The sequence below is a fragment of the Ursus maritimus genome, unplaced genomic scaffold (assembly GCF_017311325.1).
Source record: "Ursus maritimus isolate PB19 unplaced genomic scaffold, ASM1731132v1 scaffold_11, whole genome shotgun sequence".
Lineage (NCBI taxonomy): Eukaryota > Metazoa > Chordata > Mammalia > Carnivora > Ursidae > Ursus > Ursus maritimus.
This window is the reverse complement of record NW_024423453.1, coordinates 65,718,067-65,743,544: the sequence shown is the minus strand read 5'-3', so window position 1 is coordinate 65,743,544 and position 25,478 is coordinate 65,718,067. Positions and strand designations below refer to the sequence as shown.

Genomic DNA, 25,478 nt, shown 5'->3' with positions numbered 1-25,478 from the left:
TCTGCCTGACCCACTGGACAGAGGAGGGTACAAGATGAGAATGAAGTCCCCATTGTTCTGGCCTCGGTGCTGCATTTCCAAGATGAAGATGATTGTATCACAAAGGGTGGTCAATAGAAGAACTCAGGTGCTGTTCACAATAACCCAAATGCGGAAGCACCCAAATGCCAGTCAGCTGATGAACACCCACACAACAGATGGTATAGTCATATGATGGATGAGTAGGTCATAAAAAGGAATAAAGTGCTGATACCCGCTACAGCATGGATGAACCTTGAAAACATGCAAAGCGAAAGACGCTAGACACATAAAAGCTACACCCTGATTCGATGTATATGAAATATCCAGAAAAGGTAAATCTGTGGGGCCAGAGAACAGATTAGTGGCTACAAGGGGGTTGGGGGGAAGGGAGAAGAGGGAGTGACCGCTAATGGTGCAGGGTTTCTTTTTGGGGTGATTGAAGCGTTCTGCAGTGATGTAGCCGTGTTTGTTGTACAGCTCTGCGAATATACTAAAATTCACCAAAATGTACATTTTCAAAGGATGAGCTTTATAGTACTGTGAACTATATCTCAAAAGAGCTGTTATTAGAAAATAAATAAATAAACACTTTCTGGATTAGTTAAAAAAAAAAAAAAGATAGCCACCTTTCTTTAGACTCTAGGGACAACAATAAAGGCCAGAACGTGGCAATGGTTCCAGTGGCGAGAAGGACACTGACGTCAAAGATGGAAGTAAAGCGTTGAATGTTTTGTAATGGGGGAGTTGGAGAAAAGCCATATTTTTAAGTTAGTGTATTAATATATATAGTGCTTTAAAACATCTGTTACTAGAAAAAATATTAAATATTACCGTAAAAAGCTTACTTATCCAAATTAGCACTTTTTTTTTAAACAACCCTTCTTATTGGCAGATTGGAGATGTCTCATGTTCAAGTACACCTTGCACGTATCAAAGGCACTCTCCTGGTCTGGCACTGGCCATGTCCTCGGGACACAGCGCGGACTCTCATACAGGTGATGGGCAAGGTGGGATGATGAGAATGTTCTGGAACTAGATACCGGTGATGTTTGCACAACATCTTGAATGTCACTAATGGTAAATTTTATGTCATGTATATTTTGCCACAATTTAAAAGGAAAAAAGAATATGAGTGAGAGGGATTTTAAAACGTTATCCCCAAGTACATGGGAGAATCCAAATTATTATTGTTGGAGGAGTCATAAAACCTCTTCTATGAGCTTCTTTCTCATCCTCCAGGCGGCTCTGTCCCTACTCTTGGAGCATCGATGGCCTCACCGGCGTTCTGCCTCTCCTCAAACCTGTCACACCACTGTCCTGCCCTCCTGGAGTTTGTGAATGTGTCTCTGAGTCCTGGCCACCACACGCACTGACTCAGGACTGGGGCAGGGCACTTAAGCCCTCTGGGGTTGTGTCTTCTCTGTGGTAAGGAAAGCGCACTATCTGCCCTGCCTACCCCTGAGGACGGGTGCAGGGAGGGAGCAAATGGGATCATGCCCACAACAGCTCCCAAGAACTGCAGGGGGCTGGGTAGGAGAAGTGGCAGCTGCTATGGTTATGGGGGATCAAAGACCCCATGGCCTTGCGCATTCATGGTTTGTGCCAACTGGAGGGAGAGGGGGTGTGGGAGGGCTTTCATGTGAATTTCAATGCGTTGGCATTTCGGGAATGTATTTATTATAACAGGCTTTCGGAAGAATCTATGAAGGAGACCCAGGCTTATGGCTTAGTTTAGGGAGCAAGATGACATTGAACATAATCTTCTTCCATAATCTGATTATTTATTCTTTTCTTTACTCATTCATCTTTCCACTTCTTCTTCCATGATGGGGCAACAATGTGCCGGGCATTAGGAACAAAGAATCGAGAATGGGTGGCCCTGAGGGGGACATAGCAGAGAAGAAAGGACAGAAGACAAATTCTGGCATCTAATCTGCTCTTCCACCCCTGCCAGGAGGCATGACTTTATTCATTCAGTCCCATTGGTTTCAAAGCCATGCAGAGAGACCCCAAGTTCCCAGAGGTGTCCTTTCGGAGCTCTTTACTACTCCTCATACTGGGAAGCTCTTCCCTGAGTCTGATGTTGTGTAAGCACCCTGAGACGTGCTTGAATTGAGCTGAGTTGAGTTGAGTTGATTTTAGAGATCCTGGTGTTGCCAACAGAGACAGATTTCATTAACATCCAGGAGAAACTGCAGAGCAGGTGGGTTTGGTTTTTCTCTTCTTCCTTTTTTTTTAATCTTTCTACACTCATTCAAAACCTGACAGTCACGGGACTCTACCCTGGCCCGGATGCCTTAGGATTCTCACGTGTCCCATGCCTCCCTAATTGACCTGTGTTGTCATTGACAAATTATTACCTGACACCATCTCCACCATCTAGAAGTTTCATTTGCTTGTTAAAAGGAAAGGGACCTGGAAAATTGAATTGTTCCTCTCCATCAGGACATATCCAGGGAGATGCACTGCTTTGTTTTCAGTTAGCTGTGAGAGAACAGGGCAGGCAAGCTCAGGGAAAGAGGATTCCAGGGTCCCCTTTGATGTTCACGCCTAGATCTTTCTAAGAGCAATTTGCACTTGTGTAGTTTTAAGGCTGACAAGGCCCTTTCACACCTTTGACCTCATTTGAGCCTCACATCACCCTTAGAAGGGGGAGGGGAAGAGATTTTATTATCTCTTTTATATAAATAAAGGAAATACTGATACTCAGAAAAGATTTGCTCAAGGATGTATAGTTCAAAATCGATACAGTTGGGATTCAAATTCAGGTCTTCAGCTTCTAAACTGTAATCTGGTAAAGTGCCACCCAGTGCCACCAACTAGAAGGACAATTTGATGGGCAACTCAGCCCATACTTTCCCGTGTTCTATAGATCCTAGCACTATTGACTGTTACTGCTAAGCTACCATCAGGACCGAGGTCGGTGGCAGATGGGTGGTGAGAAGGGAAAGGTGTCCTATCCCACAGCCATGTTTGCCTGGATCCAGGGTTCTAGGAGTTTCCTCTATATGCAGATCCACTTACTCATATCATGGCTGCAAATCCCAAGGCTATGACCTGTTTCACCTTTCAGCCAAATGCCCTAAATAAAAGATTTTTCCCCCATTAGTGACAATAGGAGAAAAAGAAATAGAAATCCAGGCATGCTGAAATTGCCTCATATAGAGAACCAGCCAGATATGTGCTTGACCCTCCGGAAGAATGTGCAAATAAAAGTCAGTTGATCCTAGAGGATATATTCCTACAAGATGCCTCAAATTTGCATCCTTTGTAATTAGTTCACAATGATAATTTCATTACTTTGTCACTGGAAACAAAAAGAGAAATTATCCCAGGTAATTGACAGTAATTGAAATTACCTTCTGCCTAAGAAAGATATTAAAAGAGAAAGAGCCCTGGACCCTTTGATCCTTGGATTGGCAGGTTGTGGGGGAGGGGATGGCTGTGGGGTGACGTCCCTGTTTGTAAAGTGGGTCTGGGTGAATAGGGCGCCCAGAGAAATCTATACAAAAGACACTCAGACAGCAACATCCCCACTATTGCTGCTGACGCACTCGGGTGACCAGCCCAGCCCCCACCCCTATGCCGACCTCCTGAGTTCTGGTCCCCTGAAGTCAAGGTAATTCAACTTCTTTGTCCATCTTCCCACTGCAGCTGATTTTCAGCTTCCCACCCACCTGGTCACGTTCTATTCTTTCCACAAACATCACCTTCTCCAGGAAGCCTGCTTAGATTCCCGCCAGCCCCTCTCTGCCATCCAGCATCCCAATGCCCCACATGAGAGTCCCAGCTCTCTCCCAACTGTCAATACCCCAAAGAAAGCCCCTTGATTAGAGGAAATGATACTGTTTCTTTTTCCAAATAATTTCATGCCAGGTGCTTAGGGGAGAGAGAACATATTTCTAGCTTGTATATCTGCTCTGCTCCATACCTTGATCAATCACAGAAGGCTAATATTTCAAGGTCAGGTGGAATTTTAAAGGTCATCTGGATTAGCACATCAGCTGTTGTAGGAAACCTCTCTGACAAATTCCAGCCTCAGAAAAACCCCAGCAATGAAGAACTTGCTACCTTGCAAGTCAGTGAATTCCATTGATGCCTTTTAGTCTTTACTAAAAGGTATGGAATATTTACTTCATGAATAAATAAATGAAGGAATGGTACACAGAAGCAGATTTGATATGATAACATCACTAACTCCTGAGACTGAACTATCCCAGTAGAAGCGGTTGACTGGGCTCTGAACAGTCCTCACAGGAACAATCAGAAGATGAAAATTCTTCTAGGAGCAGGTGACTTCCAGCATTTTGACATACTCCCTTCCCAAAGTACCCAGAAGCTGCTAATCTGGCAGTATCCCCTTGATCCCACCCCCATAATGTCTCTACCCCCCTAATCCCCCGACACAAGCTATGGGGACACCTTTCTTACCTGTGGTGACAGAAGAAGAAAGGCCTTTGAGAGAACACAGAAACAGCCTGGCTTGGAAGTCCTGGTCAGCCAACAAAAGTCCCCCCAAAATGGAAAGGCAGGTGCAAGGCAGAGTGGGGTGACTCCATTTTACAGTCACACCGATGCTGGAGCAGGACACACCTTGGTGGATGAGGGCGAGCTGACTCTGAGAGTCAAGTTGGCTTCCTGGAGAGGGCTGGACAAGTTCTGCAGCCTGGTCGGTTTGCCTGGGGCTCCCAGCTCTGGCGGCCAGAGAGGCTTCCTGCAGGTCCTACAGGGGACAGCGTCGTGGAGAGCCTGGTACAAAGGCTTCTGCAGGTATAAGCCAAGCCAGTCCACAGGAGGGACTGCTGGCTTGGCCAGCTCACAGGCTCATGCTCTCATTCTCTCTCTCTCTCTCTCTCTCTCTCTCCCTCTCTAACACACACACACACACACACACACACACACACCCTCTCTGGAGGGGAGAAGGAGGAGCCTGTGACTATTCTGTCTGTGTCCAGTGGGGACAGACAACAGATTTGCTTTCCCTCTGTCCAGTTATTAAGATGCTTCTCTCTTTGCTCTGAAGGATCCTGTGCTCCGGGATCACGGCCTGGACCACCTGACCTCACAGGTGGGGGATCTCCTGGGTCCTGGGTCTGGGTGTTAAGAGAGCAGTATAATTGCAAGTAGAATAGGAATGAAGACAGAGTCCTCCGTCAGGGAGCCTATGGCTCTCTCCTTCCCCTTCTCCTCTGGAGGAAAGCCCCTCTCCCCCAGCCGGCTATCTGCAGGACCACCGGTTCACTCATGCTGCCACTTGGGTTGGCCGCAGCTTGCCTGTCACCTCTTCAGCCTCCTTGCCAGTGACTGACTGCCTTCAGTTCCCCAGAGAAGCAAGGTCATCCTCCAAACCGTAAACCGACCCCTTGCCTTCTTCTCTTTGCTCCTTGTTCCTCCTCCCTTCCTTCCTGCACAGGGAAGCTTGGCCCCTGTGATCTTGATGGAGTCCCCATCTACTAAAGATCCCCAGGCTTCCTCCTGTCTTCACTGCTCCTCCTGCTGGGTCCTTTTCCTCAGCCCATAAATAAGCTCATCCTCCATCCTGGTCTGCCATCCCCTCAAGCCACTTGTTATCTCATCTCCCTGATTTTGTTAAAAGCAAAAGACCCTAAGCATAACCTCCAGGGTTTGGTTTCTGATGTGCTCCTTAAAATCTGTGTGGTTCTTTGCACAGTGAAGGAAACCATCAACAAAACGAAAAGGCAATCTACTGAATGAGAGAAGATATTTACAAATGATATAGCTGATAAGGGCATCCAAGACATATGAAGAACTCATACAACTAATAGCAAACAACAACAACAACAACGAAAAACAACCCACCAATAATCTGATTAAAAATTGACAGGGGAATCAAATAGAAATATTTTCAAAGAAGCCATATAAATGGCCAACAAACACATAAAAAAGATGTTCAGTATAACTCATCAAGAGGGAAATGCAAATCAAAACCACAATGAGATACCACCTCACAGCGGTCAGTATGGCTAGAATCAAAAAGACAAGAAATAACAAGTGTTGCAAGGATGCAGAGAAAAGGGATCCCTTGTGCACTGTTGGTGAGAATGTAAGTTGGTGCAGCCACTGTAGAAAAAGGTATGGCGGTTGCTCAAAAAATAAAAAATAGAAATACCTTACAACCCAGCAATTCTACTTCTGGGGATTTATGGGAAAAAACGAAAACACTAATTGGAGGAGATACATGTACCCCTATGCAGCATTATTTACAATAGCCAAGAAATGGAAGCAATCTCAGTGTCCATCAATGGATAAACGGATAAAGAAGATGTGATATGTACCTATGATGGAATATTACTCAGCCATAAAAAAGAATGAAATCTCGCCATTCATGGCAACATAGATGGAACTAGAGGGTATTATGCTAAGTGAAATAAGTCAGACAGAGAAAGACAAACACCATATGATTACACTTATATGTGGAATCTAAAAAACAAAAGAGATGAACAAGCAAACAGAAAACAAAACAGAAACAGACCCATAAACACAGAGAATAGACTGGTGGTTGACAGAGGGGTGGGGTGGGGGATGGGCGAAATAGGTGAAGGGCATTAAGAGGTACAAACTTCCAGATATAAAATAACTAAGTCACAAGGTACAGCATAGGGCATATAGTCAATAATTTTGTAATACCTTTTATGGTGACAGATGGTAAGTACACTTATTGTGGTGAGCATTTTAAAATGTATATAATGGTCAGATCATTATGTAGTTCACCTAAAACCAATATAATATTATGTGTCAAATATACTTAAAAAAAAAAAGCCGTGTAGTTTTGGATAGGTCTCTAGCACTTTCTGTCCCTCAGTTTCCTTACGTGTAAAATGAGGATGTGAATATCGTTTCCCACATCACAGGCTTGTTGTGAAGAGTGAATGAGTTAGCATAAATAAAGGGCTTAGAGTAGTGAAATAATGCATTATATATATGTGTGTAAATATATGGGACATATATGTGCATAAATATATATATATATATTTTATATATTTACACATATGGACATGATTGCTAGTATTATCTTCTGAGAAAATTGAAAGACATAAAATACAAAAAAAATCACTAAACACCCATAGTCTCACTACCCATAATTAACAAATATTAATATTTCACCATATGTACTTTCACATGGAGGTGTGTGTGTGTGTAAGGAAGGAAGGAAATAATCATAACTTATATCAACTAGGTTTCTTGGCTACAAGTAATAAAAACCTGTTAATGAATTTAAGCAGAAATGGATTTTATTAAAGGACACTGAGTAGTTCATAGAAGCACTTAGAAAGCTGGAGAACCTGCTCGGGGCACAGGTGAGAACAAGGGAAACATCAGCCAGACCAGAGCCAAGATCACAAGCCATTCACCCACACAATGGGCCCTGTGCTGTTGTGGGACTGGATGCAAAACCTTGCAACATCTGTCACTGGAACTGCTGTCACTGCTGTCCCGGGAAACCAGTCCCTCCTGCTGCTGCCAGAATTAATCCTTCTCTATCCCTGCTTCTTTGTGTCACTAGTTCCCAACATAAGGGTGGGACAGACCCATCTGATTAAGCATGTGCCCATGAACGAGGTGCAAGGAAGGTTGAGGAAGCAGGAGTCTGGTGTTTTGAGCTCCTTCTGGAAAGTGGGCTCTGCCACCTTCAAGGTGGGAAGTTTCCTGAAATTTTTGAAAGGAGTTTAAATGCTAGAAAGCTCCCCCAAATCTAGCTTTTTGGCTCCTAATATCAATGCACACCCAACTTTTCATAATTACACTTAAAAAAAATGCTTACATCTAACTGTTGTAAAAGTTGTCCCCAGAATTTGTTTTATTTCGGTATGGCAAGGCATGCAGACACAGGAATGATTGTCATGAAGGAAGTTCATATTCACAGATCCCTGGAAATAATCACAGTGTGCCATGCAGGGCCACAGGGAAGCCCCGGGGCCCGCCAGGGGGCAGAAAGGCAAAGGAGAAAGCATGGCCCAGGGTATTTTTTTTAAGAGTTTATTTATTATTTGAGAGAAAGAGAGAGAGCACAAGCAGGGGGAGGTGCAGGCAGAGTGAGAGGGAGAAGCAGGCTTCCCGCTGAGCCTGATGCTGGGTTCAATCCCAGGACCCTGGGATCATGACCTGAGCCAAAGGCAGACCCCCAACTGACTGAGCCGCTCCGGTGTCTCCATGGCCCAGAGTATTTATTGGAATTTCTGCAAGAGAGGCAAGGCAGGCCAGGGTAAGCAGCTTAGAATTGGATAGTTTGAGTAATTTTGGCAGGCTGTGGATATAGGGACAGTCTCTAGCTGTTCAGTACCTCACCTTGGGGTGCTTTTGTGCAGGGGACTGTTGGCTTGGAGTGTGAGAGATAAAGGAAGAAGTTGGGGATGTTGACTCAGGGTTGTTGCGAGGGTTTGTAAGATCATTGTTGTACCTCCATGGAAACTGGATCGCAGGGATGATATAAACTAGTGTGGCCATTAGTTTGGCCCCATGAGTAATGGTTGCCAACTAGACAAACATAGAATCTAAGAACACACATTTAAAGCACTAACATGAGGCAGCCATTCCTCACAGAAATAAAAGTGCTCATCCTGACCCTGTATGCCTAGGGCTCATTAGTTACTCCATCCAACTCCATACCTAGCCTCTGTGGGCAATGCCCCTCCTTGCTCTCATCCTGACACAATGTCATCTTGAAATTCTGTTTCCTGTAGAGTAAATCATAAAGTTCATCAAAAGCATACTGTGTATGAAGTAACGGGGTGGGCAGAAAATGAAATCAATCAAATAAGGAAGAAAATATTGGCTGGTACAGCCCTCACTGTTATAAAAGATCATAAGGTTAGAGTTGGTATTTATAGCTTTCCCCCTCATCCATTCTCCAGAAGAAGCATCTATTCCTAAAAGACAAATTCCTACCCCCTCTATTATGGAAGTTCAATGTAATCAGCTTGCCCCCTGGTGACTAATTTGAGCTTCTGGGCTCGGACACCCCATCTAGAGCTCAGGATTTGTCACTGCTGCTGGGGAGCTGGGCATTTGGCAATGGCAGCAGTAGGGATCACATTGGGAATGGCATCTGCAATTCGAATCACCTAAATAAGTTTACAGCGATGAATTGACATTCTGCAAGATGCATCCATCTTAGGGAGAGTTTGGTGGCAATCAGAAGTCCCTGCATAATTCTGGTCTTTGATGGTGGTTCTAGCCCTTGGGATTCTTCCAGAGACATGTTAATGGATTTTATTTATTACTTTGTTATAGAGGCTTCCTCTTCGTTCTTCCTCTCAAGACTGACAATGATGTGCCATGTACTGAGAAGTTTCCTTAACTCAGGTCTTGTCACCCAAAGACCAAACCACTTTCCAACGGCCCCTGTAATCAAGATGATAGTCCTCCCACACCATTGTATTTCTCAAGGCCTTGAAGGAGTGTCTCATGAGTTCTCTCACATTAGGACAAAGGTGAAAGGTCATACATAAAAAATCCATTCCAGGGGCGCCTGGGTGGCACAGCGGTTAAGCATCTGCCTTCAGCTCAGGGCGTGATCCTGGCGTTATGGGATCAAGCCCCACATCAGGCTCTTCCGCTGTGAGCCTGCTTCTTCCTCTCCCACTCCCCCTGCTTGTGTTCCCTCTCTCGCTGGCTGTCTCTATCTCTGTCGAATAAATAAATAAAATCTTTAAAAAAAAAATCCATTCCAACATTTCTATTTCGCCAAGTCTTCCCTTCCAGTATACTAATTTCTGGTGTCTTGTAGTAACTTTGTGTGGGTTGCCATTGAACAAACTGTGATGATTAATCTTTTTAAAAAATATTTGATTTATTTATCTGAGAGAGAGAAAGCATGAGTGGGGGGGGGCAGAGGGAGAGAGAGAAGCAGATTCCCCGCTGAGCAGGGAGCCCGATGCAGGGCTCGATCCCAGGACCCTGAGATCAGGACCTGAGCTGAAGGCAGACGCTTAACCTACTGAGCCCCCAGGCACCCCTGACAATCCATTTCTATGCATGATCACCAAATTGTGGGTATCAATGAGCAGAATCTTGCAGTTTGGGGGTGTGTTTGTGTCTCCTCCCAGGTTTGTCCCTGGAACCTGTCTGCTGGGACATGTGGTTTTGGGGTGTGTTTGTGTCTCCTCCCAGGTTTGTCCCTGGAACTGTCTGCTGGAACATGTGGGGACTTAACCCTCGTTCAAGTCCAAAGGCAATGAAGGGGAGTACGGTGGGGCATGAAGAAAGTTGGCTTACCTGGCCCATGATAAATCCTTCAGGTGAGGTTGTTATAGGAATTTCATCTAAGGTAGGAACAAGTTCATCAGCTAGAGAAAGAGAAACATCCTCCCCTGCTTCCTGGTTTTTGTCATGGGGCTCTTTTCAGTTCTTAGAGTCTCACTGCTTTCCCATCAGTGCTGTGAATTGAACTGATGCAAGAATTAGGCAAATCACAGGATTTTGAGCTCAAATTCTTTCGAACTTGGACTGTAGCCATCTTGTCATCTCTGAATATACCTTCACTATATGCTTTTTAAAGCATTTCTTCTTTAAAGTGTGCACAATACTAAGCTTTCTAGTAAAGAGCACCAGAGGGACGTTGCAGGAGGATGAGAGAGAGGTTTCCTGCAATTTCTAGCACAGATGGGGGCATCTTTCGGCCTCAACCTGGCAATCGTGTCTCTGCAGCCATTTTGACATGCAAACCAGAGCCCCACAGAGCCTGCATGGAGCCACCTGTCCAGATTCCCTTGGCAAGCCCCTGCAAGGGCTATATGCAGCTGATTGTGGCCAGAGGGTCCCATGTAAGGAAGACTGCAGGACGAATAATTTATGGAAGAGAAGACCAGTTGAGATAAGCAAGAGTGTGGTTGTAAATAAAGAAGAGAAGAGACCCAAGGACTGACTTTAATTTAGAGATGAAGAAAATGAGGAGGAGCTAGCAAAGGAAACCCAGCAAGGGCAGTTTGCAGAGCAAGTGAGACCACCCATGCAAGAGAGGGTACCAGAAGCCAAGTATAGAGAGTGTCATCAGGAAGAGGAATGAACAATCAGGCCAAATGCTAACGCTAAATCGGACCTGGTGAGGGTGTAGAATGACCTAGAGATTTGGAAATGCAGAGGTTTTCTGGGATGCTGGGAAGAGGATTTTCAGTGAAGGGATAAAGATAAAGCATGATTCAAATGAATTCAGGGGAGAATGGGCCAAGAAGGATTCGAGCTGATGAGCCTCAACAACTCTTACAGACTTTTGCTGGAAAAGAAGGAAATGAGATGGTAGTGGGAGAGTAATGTGGGCTGTCACAGATTTATCCATTTTTTTTAATAAGTGAAGTTACAGACTGTTGGTATCTTAGTCTGCTTGAGTTGCCATAACAAAATACCATAGATTGGGTGGCTAAAGACAGAGATTTCTTTCTCACAGTTCTGTGGGCTAGAAGTCAAAGATCAAGGTGCCAGGGGCGCCTGGGTGGCTCAGTCGTTCAGCGTCTGCCTTTGGCTCAGGGCGTGATCCCAGCGTTCTGGGATCGAGCCCTGCATCAGGCTCCTCCGCTGGGAGCCTGCTTCTTCCTCTCCCACTCCCCTGTTTGTGTTCCCTCTCTCGCTGGCTGTCTCTCTGTCAAAGAAATGAATAAAATCTTAAAAAAAAAAAAAGATCAAGGTACCAGCAGGGAGGGTTTCATTCTGAGGCCTCTTGGCATGTAGGTGGCTGCCATCTTGCTTTGTACTCACATGATCTCTTCTTTGTGTCTGCACAGAGCAGGAGAACAAGGTTTCTGGTGTCTTTTAAAAATACGGACACTAATCCCATCATGAGGCCCATCCATATGACCTCATCTAACCCTAATTTCCTCCCAAAAGCCCTACGTTCAAATACCATCATATTGGGGACTGGGGTTTCAACATACAGATCTGGGGGGCAGGAGAAACATACATTCAGTCCATAACAGTTGCCATGTGAATGGAACGATCCAGGAGAGATCACAGATGATGGAGTGAGAAGTTGTCCTTCTGACAACAAGTTTACCAAATTCAATGCCTCAGTGGAAGAGTCAGCCTTGGGCAGGAGCAGAGGCCGCTTTTCAGGGTAGCTGGAGAGAAGGTGGAGTTGAAACAGTCATAGGTACAGGTAGATGAGTCAACAGAGAGATGGGAGTTTGTGGAACTTTTCTGATTGCTCCAATTTTCTCAGTGAAATGGGAAGCAAAGACACTGGCTGAGAGTGAGGATGAAGGGAAAGCATCAGAGACTGAGGGGAGAAAGGAATGTGTCACTGTCTCCCAGGAGATCAGGAGAGAGAGCTTACTAGGGAAGAGGAGTAGAATAGTTGGGTACAGAGTGGTTCAATCAGCTGAGGTGAGGTTAATGTTATGGGCCTTTAGGGAGGATCTGGGGGCAGCGATGAGGACTAAAATGGTCATCCCCCCTCCACCCTGCCCAGTGGCACACAAGGAGAAGAAGGGAGAAGAGGGAAAGTAGGTGCCTCAGAGGAGAGCCACATTTGAGATCAAGCAAGAAGAGCAAGAGAATAGAAAAGAGGTTGAGGAAAAGAGTGGATCTTGCTGATGATGATCCTGAAGTTCCAGAGGCCATGGTGAGTTCCAGAAGATTCCAGAAGGCACAGTAAGAAGGGTTTTGGGAATTGGTGAGGAGGGAGAGGTGCCTATGCCGCCTGATTTAGGCAGAGAATATATTTAATGACAGGCTATAGGTGAGGCCCTCAGGAAGCTTGGAAGCCTGAACTTGGAAAACTAGCAGTAGAGAGGGCCAACACCAAAATCACACACCAGAACCAGACTTGGGAACACACTGCTCTTCTATTGCTGAATGCTGATGCCTGCATCATTCCTGCCAGCTGGGAACCCTGGATACTGCTGCTGTCCCAAAACTGCTAACCCAACCCTCTCCTCTGTTCCTCTTTCCTTTACCAGCATCTGCTATCAAGTCTGGGCTGGGTGCATCTGATTTGCTGAGCCTAACTCACAGACCTTCACCCTAGCTCGAGGCAGGCTCACAGAATCTCAGGGAGGAAAAGAGAAAGCAGGCTTGGAAACTACACAGCCAAGAACAACGTAATGACAGCAAACCATGCCATGGTACAATTTTTACGAAGCCACCATTGTGCCACTGCATCCATACCAAGTATCCGGAACTAGACTGGAGAAGCTCCATGCTATCCTCTCCAGAAAAACTAGCTGCTCCTGCTTTGCCATTGCTGGAAGAAAGTTCCAGCTGGCACACCTATTGCTTCAAGTTGCTCATTCCATACCCAAATCTCAGGCCAGAAGGTTGTTGGGCAGAGCCCATGTCATATGACCAGCATTAAGGAAGCCCAGGAAAAATGGTGTTTGTGGAGTGTAGCTTAAGAAGGTAAAACTCAAAATGTGAGAACTGTCAAAATAGATGTTCGAAGGACAATGTGCATCTCTGAATGACAAATGTCCACAGTGGAGGAGAATTTTTTAAATATAGGAAGAGGTTATAGATGTTTGGCATCAAAAAAAAAAAACAACTAAAAAAAATGACAAGCAGCCTCCATAAATATTTCTTTTTTAAAAAAATTTATTCATTTGAGAGAGAGAGACAGATCACAAGCAGAGGGAGAGGCAGAGGCAGAGGGAGAAGCAGACCCCCCGCTGAGCAGAGAGCCCAAAGCAGGGCTCGATCCTGTGACCTGGAGATCATGACCTGAGCCGAAGGCAGATGCCCAACCATCTGAGCCACCCAGGCGTCCCCTCCATAAACATTTGTAATGTCATTCTCATTGCCCCAGAAGCAACTAGAAATTCCTTGAATTCATCATTCCACTACAATGGAAGCTTCTTAGTCCCCATTTTTGTCTGTTGCATTTACCAACGAATCCCAAGTGCCCAGAAAGTGCTTAATACATAATTTCTTGAATGAATTATAGAAATTCATCTGCTGCAGTAAAAAAGACAAAGCTTCAGGTGGAATGCGGGTTTAAAAACTGCCAGAGACAACTTTAATTTAGCTTGATTCAAACACCTACAGCAGGAGAGGCAGCAGTGTGAGATCCTTTCTCAACCACCAGGAATTAAATACTTTTAAAATAGGGTTGCAAAACCAAGGTCTAGCAGAACGTGAGAAAAGGGAGCAGTGGCAGGAAACCCAAAACAAAACCTGATGAGTTTACTGTGAGTTCATTGCAAATCTATTGATTGACAATGAGTTATAATTTCTGCATTTGCACTACTACATTCACCATGTTTTTATGATTTCATGCTATTACCTCAAATGCATTTTATAAATATTAAAATTAGCAGACATAAGGGTTGCAATTTACATTTCAAAAAGATATCCCGTTTCCTTAGCCCACCTGAGTGAGCTCTTACCTTCCTCTACCTTGGTTGGCAGAAAACCTAGGGGAAGTGCGACCCATGAGAAAGAGCAGAGCACAGTAAAGTGCAATTGAGACCTCTAAACCTTGCCTCAGCAGTTCAGCCGGGAAGTTCTGTAACTCATAAGGTACTATAGAATATTCCAGACCAGATCAGTTTACCAGTGTAACCGTCCCCAAATAAACAAAGATCTGTGTGAGAGCTTCATAGTTTCCTCTTCACCCGCAACGATCCCCATCTTAAAATGGAGTCCCGTGCTCTGATTTCTTACTTTCCTTCTCAAAAGGGGGATTTATAAAATCCAGTTCTTCCAGTTGGAAGCCTGAACTTGGAAAACTAGCAGTAGAGAGGGCCAACACCAAAATCACACACCAGAACCAGACTTGGGAACACACTGCTCTTCTATTGCTGAATGCTGATGCCTGCATCATTCCTGCCAGCTGGGAACCCTGGATACTGCTGCTGTCCCAAAACTGCTAACCCACCACATTCACGACATGTCCTTCCTCTTTGCTTTGCTACGTTTACAAATGTACACGTAGATGTATTCCTAAATGGTACCACACCCGTCAGACAGCAGAAATCACTCTAGTTATTAAATAGAAAGAGATTTAATACAGGATATGAGGAACCTATAAAACCTTTGAAAGTAGTGGAGAAGTGAGTTCCGGGGTGAGCTTTTAAGAAAGACTCCCAAAAAACACCACTGAACCAGAAGCTATTTCCTCTGCCCTAATCAACTGGACACCACTGGGACTGAGTTCAACAACACGCAGCTTAGTGGGGAACGGGGAACCCAGAAGCAAGTCCAAGTGCTTTGGGCTCAGTAGTTGAGTGAATGGGGGTGACACTGAGTAAGACTGGGAACGTACTGGGGAGAACAGGCTTGAGAGGTGGGAATGCAGCAGGAGTTCTGTTTTGGTCATGATAAATTCGAGGTACCTGTTGGACATTCAAGAGGAGACGTGGAGTAAGAGGTTGGATATGCAAGTTTGGAGACCAAAGGAAAGTCTAAGTTGGAAATTTAATTTAAGAGAGTTCATACTCTACAAGTCATGTTGCAAATTGTTTATTTAATTATTAATTTTTTTAAGGCTCAGCTTTGCTTTTGAGATCATCAACTTCATGAGAGGTTGTTGTAGTCACTTCTTTACCTCTCTCTCTAGGTCTACCCAGATTACCCTGGGTAATCTAGCTGTTATCTCCAAAATCACTAAAAGTGTTCTGAAAGAGTTTGCCCAGTGTTATCCAAATCCAAAATCGAATGGCTTTTTCCATTTCCCTCTGCTAAATTTGGCATTGCTGACTACACACATCCTATTTCCTATTTTATAGGAGTGGATTTCAGAAAGCGCTAATAACAGCCTCAGGCAGATATCAGAAGAGGTCATGAGGCAAGAGACATAAGCATGGTCATAGTTCACTGGAGCAAAACACCCAAAGTAGACTCATTTTTCTTCTTCACCAGATTGATGATTTGTAGATACAAAGAATGTTGTAAATGAATACCTCTTGATTTCAGTAAGGTCTCTGATGATCTTTCACAACACTCTTCTAGCTAAATGGGGCAGAATACGTTGGGTAAATTCACAGACGACACATTCAACACAGAGAGGTCTCCGGTGTTTGCGTCTTACGGCATTCTCCTGGCAAGCTGGGACGCTAGGCCCAAAGCACGTTTTAATTCACAGAGCTACACTACAGGCATGAGGAGTCCAATAACCCTTCTCCAAGCACAGCTCAGACACTCCTAAGCAAAGTCCAGAAACAAAGGAGTCAATAGTGTGCAATCTGTGATTTAAAACAAAGCCGATCATTTTTAGGCAGCATTAGTACAAGGAGAATGTACAAAGTGGTAATAAGTACTCCAATTTTACTTCTAAGCCTCATTCCAACAAAAGATTGGAAGAGATGTATTCTGAGTTGGCACAGGGTATCTGGAGCATACTTTATTCTTGAAACACATTTTGCCTTGACGCATAAGGGTGTGACACGGAGAGCGTGGTCAGGGTAGTGAGGGATCTGTTAACTATATGCACCCAAACGAGGGGAAACAAAGCTCTTAGTTTAGTGGCTATGCCATCCGAAAGGAACATCGAAGAATCCAAATATTGAATGATGCTTTTGGCCACACACACACAAGGCCCCTGGCTCCTTCTCAGACTTCCCTTCTCTGAGGCCTGCCCCCGGACCAGTGAAAGCCTCACAAATTCGTGTGTAGCGCTCAACCAGCCGGGGACTCTACCCGGGGACTCTATCTCGGAGGCGGTGGAGCTAGAGCTCGGGTTTACCGGGGGGGTCGCCCCGCCTGGAGGCACAGGGCAAGGGGCGGGGCGGGGCGGGGGCGGGGCCCGGGAGGACCAGTGCGTGGGGAGGCCGGGCGGCCAGCCGCTCCAATCCAGCTCCGGGCCACCGTGCAGCTCCGGGAGCTTTGTGCCTCGGTGGGCCGCCATGGCGCTGCGTGCGGCCGTGTTCGACCTGGACGGGGTACTGGCGGTGCCCTCGGTGGCCGGCGCGTTGGACCGCACCGAGGAGTTGGCGCTGCCCAGGTAAGGGGGCCGGCGCCGGGCCGGAGCGGGAGAGTCGGCGCGGCAGGGGGCTGGCCCCCCGCTGAGAACTGCCTCTGGGCACTTCCAGCCCTGGTTTCACATTGCTGTAGGGCGAGAGCCCTGCAAAGGTTGAAACAATTACCCGGCGCTAAAAATACCCGTGTACGCCACTAGACCTATTGTCTTTCTAAATGCTAAGTAATTAAATCTCTCTCAAGACTCCAAAATTGCCCTTTATATTGGATTCTTCGCCTAAAGTGAGAGGAATTGCTCGTGGCGCGAACTGCTGCCCCCTAATTCTGCGTAATGGAATGAGTCTCAAAGCCGCGCTGAAGTTGAGAAAAAGTGCGTTGCGGGTTTACTTACCATCATAGCAAACTAGAGAAACAGCTCCAAAGCCTAATCAATGAACTAGGAAGCGTCACCAGTAAACCAGGAAACAGGACGTTCAGAACGAGATTTCAGATCAGAAAAAACCTGTTAATGATAATTGAAAAAAACGAACCCACCAGAATGTAAAAAAAAAAGTTTATACAACATGGTTTCAATTATGGGGGGAAAAAGCTACATGTAGAAAAATGTATGGAAGAAATATCCCAAAATAGTTTGGGATTATTAATCCCAGATGGGATTATGAATGATTTTCTTCATTTTTCTTTTTTGCATTTTCCTTTTATCTGCTTATGAACATATGTTTCTCCTATAGTCAGAAGGAAGGAAAGCATATTTGTTTATAAAGTTAAGAAGGGGGCGCCCCGGGGTCTCAGATGGTTAAGCGTCTGCCTTCCATTGGCTCAGGTCCTGGGATCAAGCCCCGAGTGAAGCTCCCTGCTCAGCCCGGAGTCTGCTTCTCCCTCTGCCTCTGCCCCTCCCCCCACTTGTGCACTCTCAATCTCTCCCTCTTTCTCTCTCTAACAAATAAATTTAAAAAATCTTTAAAAAAATTAAGAAGGACAGATCATCCTAGCAACACCCAAAGAAGACTAAATTCTAAACTATTGGCAAGAATAAGGAGCAGGGTGGAAGCTTTGAGAGTTGTGTACCGTTTTGTTTCAAGGCAAATTAATGCTCAGACATTGTGTTTCTTTTGGCAGCAATTTCTTTAACCCAGGTTCACTGCGGGTATGTCACAAGCCAGTAACATACAGGATAATGCCCCTTCATACACCAGTGTACAACATTCTCCCCAACAGTGATAGATTAATCCCATTATTGTTCCAGTCAAGGGAATATGAAAGAAATAAAACCCAAATTTATTTGAGGTGTACTTTCACTTTTTTTTAAAGATTTTATTTATTTATTTGTTTGTTTGTTTGAAAAAGAGTAAGAGAGAGCACGAGCTGGGGGCGGGGAGGGGCAGTGGGACAGGGAGAAGCAGACTCCCCGCTGAGCAGGGAACCTGACTGGGGTTGGATCCCAGGACCCTGAGATCATGACCTGAGCTGAAGGGAGATGCTTGACCAGCTGAGCCACCCAGGTACTCCTAAAGTGTACTTTTATTTGGGGGAGGTGGCTTAGCCAATTGAGAGCTGCCCTCCAGCTTGTTGTTGCAAAAGTAAGAGTCCCGCATTGCCAGCGTATGTTGCTAGGGAACGATGGCGCCAGCCTTGGTGGGCAAGAGGAGTTCATTCCCCAGCTGGTGGCTGCTCCGGGAAGAGTCGAATCGCCTTCACGGAAGCAAAAGCTCATTGCCCCAAGGGCTTCAGAGAGCTGTTTTAATGGGCCAAGTCCCCTGACCCATTGGATAGTCCTCTCAAACTCTCGGTATTGCTTCTTCATGTTTTTGCTGATAGACACCCAGCGAGGCCCTAGGCAATTGAGCTACTGAATATCAAGGGCAAAGGGACAAATGAGCGGATGTTGATATGCTGTTAGAGTTTACCTCACTCTTCCAGCAAAACAACTTCTAACAACTTCACTTTTTTTGCCTTTATCAAAAACAAGTGGATTTGAAATCATATCAAACCAATACAAAACGTGCCCCCACTCTAGAATTCTTGTGATACCAAAGGCCAAGAGGCTTTCCAAAAAGCTATTATACTGTATATTATAAAAGACTGGTGTCTGCAAGCAGGTCAAGCCAAAAGGGGTCATAGAATCTAGAGCCACCCGTAACTTTTACAGATATGGAAACTGAAGTTTAGCGGGGATTAACTTGAAGGCATAGTAGTTAGTCATGGGGAGCTATGAACCCAGCTTTTTTGACTCCCAGTTTAGATTCTTTCCTCTCTGGTTCATCGAGACTTCCCACCTCCCTTGGCTATTGTTCTAGGAAAAATATCAATCTTTAGGGGGTGAGTAAATACATCAGTAAGTATATCAGTAGTAAATTGATATCAATATGTCAACACCAATAGTAAGTGTATCAATAATTATTTATTATCATAAAACTCAAATAAGGTGCCTACAAAGTCCACAGTCAGAATAATCACATCCCAGGTAATCAAGATTTCAGAGAAGTATTGAAAATGGAGGCCCACCCTCAATCCAGGCTTGTCCAATTCAGATCATTTGCAGAAGGGAGAAGCTGAGGAACGACCAGTGAGCTTTTCTAGAATCCCTTTTAACCATAGTGTTGTTTTACTTCCTTTTGACTCATAAATTTGATTTTTTTTGAGGACATGAAAAGAGCTTACTCTCATAAGCTGTGAGGTATATTTGTGCCTGTGACCTCATCAATGTGAGGGTGAACATGACTTATAAGAATAAAAGTCACAAGTATACACGTTTTGCAAATGTGGGGTAATTAAAAGAGCACTGGTCTCTGAGTCAGACCCAGATTAAAAATCTCAGTTCTAACACTGACTGCTGGGTAACCTTGCTTAATCTCTTTCAGTCTTAGCCAACTCATCTAAAACCTTAATCTTAGCTTTAAAATAGGAAAATGCCTTTCCCTAGACATTTTTGTGAGGGTTAAATTAGGTAACACGTAAGGTGGATGGGCAGCTGTATTCCAGCATATTTCTTTCTTTATAAAAGTCTCGTGCATATGCAAAGTGATGCATCGGGCACTGTTTATCTAGTGTTGCACAGACTCACACCTCCAGGGCCATGGTTAGGATTGTTCCCAGCAGCTGTAAAACGAGTCATAGCAAAGCTAGCTGTTACCAGGAGGTCAGAGCCCAAGACCTTGACCTTGTTAGCCTATGGAGTCCGTGGACCACCCTGAAGGCGTTGGTTCAGAAGGTAAGCCTGGAGGGCTTGCCTTGCGCGGTGCATTTTCACCATGCTTGGCATCTGGTATGTGAAGTCAGGTATCCACAGATAGCCAGAGTTCAAGATGAAGGCAGTGACATAAAAGGACCAAAGTTCTTAGGTGGCTCCAGGGAGGGAGAGATGAGGTCTGAGTGGGAGAACCAGAAAAGCTTTCATGGAGGCAGAGCCTGAGAAGCTTGCTAAGAGATTGGTAGAAAGAGATGTGAAGGGAGAACATTCCAGGTGAAGGGAGCAGCATGAGCCAAGGGTGGGGGGTGGAAAGCATGGAGCGTGCACTAGAACATTGAATATTCCAGTGTGGGCACAGAGGAGGGGAGTTGTGAGAGAGAAGTCGGGGGGAGTTGGTTGGGCCTGTGCTGTAGGGCGACATGAAGGTGAAGAACCTGCCCGAGGACCTGATGGAGGACCTGATGTGGAGACCAGCACCTCATGGGGGCCTGGGCAGCCATCGTGATCTCCAGACGTGGAGAGACTGTTGAGTTCCCTGGCATGGAACAGGAAGATGGAGCTTCTTCCGGCCCCATACCATGGAAGGAGGGAAGGGGAAACTCCACTCTCTCGGCGGTGGCCATCCAGCCCGGAGTCCTCTGAGGGTTAGGGTGCTGGAGATGGGAGTCACCTTATGACTGAGGCTGACATGATCTAGAGGAGCTGGGATGATTCCCTGAGGTCTGGATCTGACGTGTAGACGGCTGTAGCCACACTGTGGAGGGTCTGCCCAGGACCACTGGACCCCAAACAACAGAGATAGGCAGAACATCAGTTGTATCAAAACTGTGGTTCTAGAACCTCAGGTGCTTGTCCTATGCAATGCTCAGTAAATGTTTTTTTTAGCAAGACAAACAAGTGGTCAGCAAATACAGAAAAGGGTAGCCGAGAATCAGGACTTGTTATCCGTATCCTGTGTACTATTTCACAAAGTATTTACTGACTGCTTCCAGGAGCTCCTGGGGCAGTTCCCAGATTTGTAGTGGCTTTTTGCCTCTTATTTACCAGCTCTGGGATTTTATGTCATCTCTGAAGCCATCTTTTTTTTTTTTAACACATGGTTTTTAATTCCACAACTAATACACTAATACATTCTTACTATGAAAATATTCAAACTAATAGAACAATGTGGAACGGGAATGTCAGTCCCTCTTTACCCTTCCTTGTTCCTCTCCCCACCCCACATAAATCATGGTTGATACATAGTTCATTTATTCCAAAACCAAGGGGTATGTTTTGGTTTTTTCCACCCATAATTCTTTATAGCAAAACCTGACCTGACTTCATTTGACCACAAAATCTGACTTGACCTCGTTTGGGTAGTAAACGTGATCTGAACAAGTGTGGGGCTATTTATCATCTTTGTCCCACTGCTGTGAGTAGTCACCATTTCCCAACAGAAATACGAATGAGTCTGTTTAAGAGGGCTGCCCCAGACCCCCCTAGAGGTGTAGCCCCCCGTTTCACCTTTACCTTTACGGTCTGGACAAGCCTGACTTTTGAAACTCATCTGGTTCTGAGGCCTCAGATAAGGGATTGTCAGTGTGTCCCTTGCTTGTATGAATTCGCCGGCAAGTTTATGCGCAGTTTGGTAGGTAGGTTGCTTGGAAGATAGATGGGTTTCAAAAAAAACCATTGGATCAGAGTACACATGCTGTTCTAGGTCTTACTTTTTTCTTTTACTTAATTTACTTAATTTTAATTATTTTACTTCACTTAACAAGTGGACATCTTCCTGGGATCGTTTATGTATCTACCTTTCCTTTTTTAACCAATCTGCGGTATTCCACAACTTGGTAGTGCCTGGTTTGTACTGGGTTGTGCGTCACTTTCTTCTTGATTTCTTGGGACTGTTGATTCTTACCATCATGTTTTGTGTTTTCTACTTACCATCTCTTCCGCTATTCCTTCTTTTATTCCTCTTCTTTTTTAAAAAAAGATTTTATTCATTTATTTAGGTGGAAGGCAAGACCAGGGAGGAGGGGCAGAGGGAGAGGGAGAAACAGGCTCCCCGCTGAGCAGGGAGCCCGACGTGGGACTCGATCCCGGGACCCGGGATCATGACCTGAGCTGAAGGCAGACGCCTAACCGGCTAAGCCACGCTGGTGCCCCTTTTATTCCTCTTCATCTTCCTGTCTATAGTTGTGTTGATCAAGTTTTCTTTTTCTCCAGTTTTCTCTTGGGGAAACATTTCTTGTCTTCTTATGGGTACATTTTGTTTCTAGTTTATTTACGATTACCTATGATTTTTTTAATGTGCATAGATAGTAATTTATTTTGTTAACACAACCTTTTCTGTCAGCATGTGTAATTATTGGTATCTTTATATTTTGTGTAATGAAGAATTTGTCTGATGTTTGTTCTAGCACAGAGCTGCTGCTTTTTTTTTTTTATTTCCAAGATTTTATTTATTTGACAGAGAGAGACAGCAGGAACACAAGCGGGGGGAACTGGAGAAGGAGAAACAGGCTCCCTGCTAAGTAGACATGGGGCTCAATCCCAGGACGCTGGGATCATGACCTGAGCCAAAAGCAGACGCTTAATGACTGAGCCACCCAGGCGTCCCTAACACAGAGCTTCTAAAGACCCTTTGGGATTTCCTGAGGGAGAGGAATGCCATTGTTAGGCAGTGAGATGACTCATGGGGACACTTAAAATCTTCGTGATTGGGACTGGTCACCAGCAAGGCCAACTGAGTGATTAGAGGGTTGGGACTTGGGGCCAGGCAGGCCTCTAGGGAGGAAGCTGAGAACTGAGTTGGAACAGATAGCCAATGATTTAATGAACCATGCCCACATAATGAAACCCTAATAAACCCTAATAAAAGCTCATTGGAGCTTCCTATTTAGTGAACACTGATTTGCCTGGAGGGTGACATGCTCTGATTTCATGGGAAGAGGGCACAAGTGTTCTGCATGCCCCCTTGTCTTATGTGTATACTTTGAAATAAAACTGTAGGGGCGCCTGGCTGGCTCAGTCGGTAAAGTGTGCAACTCTTGATCTTGGGGTTGTGAGTTCAAACCCCACATTGGGTGTGGAGATTACTTAAAAGTAAAATCTTAAAAAAAAAATAAAATGAAACTGTAATCATAGGAAGTATAGCACTTTTCTGACTTCTTTGAGTTGTTCTAGTGAATTACCAGACCTGGAGGGTTGTGGGACCTTCCAAATTTGTATCCAGTGGGTCAGAAGTATGGGTGGACTGGAGACCCCCTGAGACTTGTGGCTGGTGTCTGAAGTGAGCTCATTCTGTGGAGGACTTGCCCTCAACCTGTGGGGTCTGTGCAAACTCGAGGTAGTTAGTGTCAGAACTCGACTGCAGTACACCCACCTGCTGTGGGTGGTTGGGTAGGAAACAGTATTCCGCCCTGCACTGCCATGCCCAGGTCAGCGTAGCTATCCTTGTGCTCACTCACAGCAGAACTTTCCCCAGGCAGGTAGATTACTTGCACTCCAATTTATCATGTTTCCATCACGTCTGCTTCTAGCTGCTCTGCCTTGTAGATTATTAGCTATGAATGTGTGTTTTCAACATGTGGCGAAGAATCCCTTTGGAGGACAGCAAATGAATTCTAGACCGAATGGTAGGTTTCAAGGGTTCCATTGTGTAAAAACCACTAACGAAGATTCTAGTAGTTAATGGTGTAAGAGTAAATTTCAGATATAGTTAATATTTTGTGGAAGATTGAGGAGGTGACAACATACGTGATATATAATCTGGTTTAAAATGATTGCCAGGAAGGGAGATGGGGAATTATTGTTTAACGAGCACAGAGTTTTGCAAAGATGGGAAGATGAGCAGGGTCTGGAGATGGATGGTTGTGGTGGTGGCACAACAGTGGGAACCTACATAATGGCGCTGACCTGTGTGCTTAAATATGGTTACAACGGTCAGTTTTATATTAGGTGTATTTTAATAAAACAAAAAGGATGATTGCTGAATTTCCAATGTTATTAAAAACGGGAATCAGTCAGGCGTGCCTGGGTGGCTCAGTTGGTTAAGCGTCTGCCTTCGGCTCAGATCATGATCCCGGGGTCCTGGGATCGGACTCCCTGCTCAGCAGGAAGTCTGCTTCTCCCTCTCCCTCTCCCCCCCGCCCCGCTTGTGCGCACTCTCTCTCTCTCTCCCTCAAATAAATAAAATCTTTTTAAAAATGGGAATCAGAATTTTAAATTTAAATTGTATTTAAGTATACTCATAGGGCTCTGAGTCTTCTATAGTCTCCATGCAGTAGAATATTTAAACCTGGAATGGGAGCCATGATGTAAATGGCCTCTCTCCACCACTAGCCGTGTGACTTCAGGCTAGCCAGTTAAGCTGTCTGGGTCCCATCTTTAAAAATAAAGGGATTGGATTCCCACCAACAATGTAAGAGGGAATACAAGTTGGTACAGCCACTTTGGAAAACAGTGTGGAGGTCCCTTAAAAAGTTAAAAATTGAGCTACCCTATGATCCAGCAATTGCACTACTGGGTATTTACCCCAAAGATATAGATGTAGTGAAGAGAAGGGCCAAATGCACCCTAATGTTCACAGCAGCATTGTCCACGATAGCTAAATTGTGGAAGGAGCCGAGATGACTAGATTAAGAAGATGTGGTCCATATATGCAATGAATATTACTCAGCCATCAAAAAGAACGAGTTCTCAACATTTGCTGCAACATGGACGGGCCTGGAGGAGATAATGCTAAGCAAAATAAGTCAGGCAGAGAAAGGCAATTATCATACGGTTTCACTCATTTATGGAACATAAGAAGTAGGAAGATCGGTAGGAGAAGAAAGGGAAGAAGAAAGGGGGGATAAGCAGAAGGGGGAATGAAGCATGAGAGACTATGGACTCTGAGAAACAAACTGAGGGCTTCAGAGGGGAGGGCGGTGGGGGAATGGGATAGACCGGTGATGGGTAGTAAGGAGGGCACGTATTGCATGGTGCACTGGGTGTTATATGCAAGTAATGAATCATGGAACTTTACGTCAAAAACTAGGGATGTACTGTATGGTGACTAACATAATATAATAAAAAATTATAAAAAATAAATCAATAAATGTTAAAAAAATAAAAATAAAAAATAAAGGGATTGGAATAATTGTATTTTAGTTGTTAATTAAGAGAGATGACTTTCTACTTATAACATTATGTTTTCTAAAGACAGCTGCAGCAGTATCTCCCATCCCATGTGCATTTTTTACCTGTGATTTTGACACTTCCCACTGAGGTGAGTGAGCTCTTCACTCCCTCTGCTGGAAGTGGGGTGGACTTTTATGACCAACGGAATATGGCAGAAGTGATGCCCTGCCCTGTGACTTTTGAGTTTAGGTTATAAATGTGTTGCAACTTTCTCTTTGCTCCCCGAATATCACTC

General features: G+C 44.8%; 1 protein-coding gene and 1 long non-coding RNA gene across 2 annotated transcripts in view; both read left to right on the top strand.

Moving 5' to 3' along the window:
- Window positions 1–128: 128 nt before the first annotated feature.
- LOC103675965 lies at window positions 129–9,500 on the top strand. The gene is made up of 4 exons (XR_571962.2): window positions 129–353; window positions 914–1,016; window positions 1,261–1,446; window positions 9,274–9,500. It is a non-coding gene; the product is annotated as an uncharacterized LOC103675965 (long non-coding RNA).
- A 7,256-nt stretch (window positions 9,501–16,756) lies between these two features.
- EPHX2 (epoxide hydrolase 2) overlaps window positions 16,757–25,478 on the top strand; it is a 70,887-nt gene continuing 62,165 nt past the window's right edge. The window contains exon 1 of the mRNA XM_040626479.1: window positions 16,757–16,909. Within this exon, the coding sequence (XP_040482413.1) occupies window positions 16,812–16,909 (98 nt within the window). The 5' untranslated portion in view covers window positions 16,757–16,811. The remainder of the gene's footprint in view (window positions 16,910–25,478) is intronic.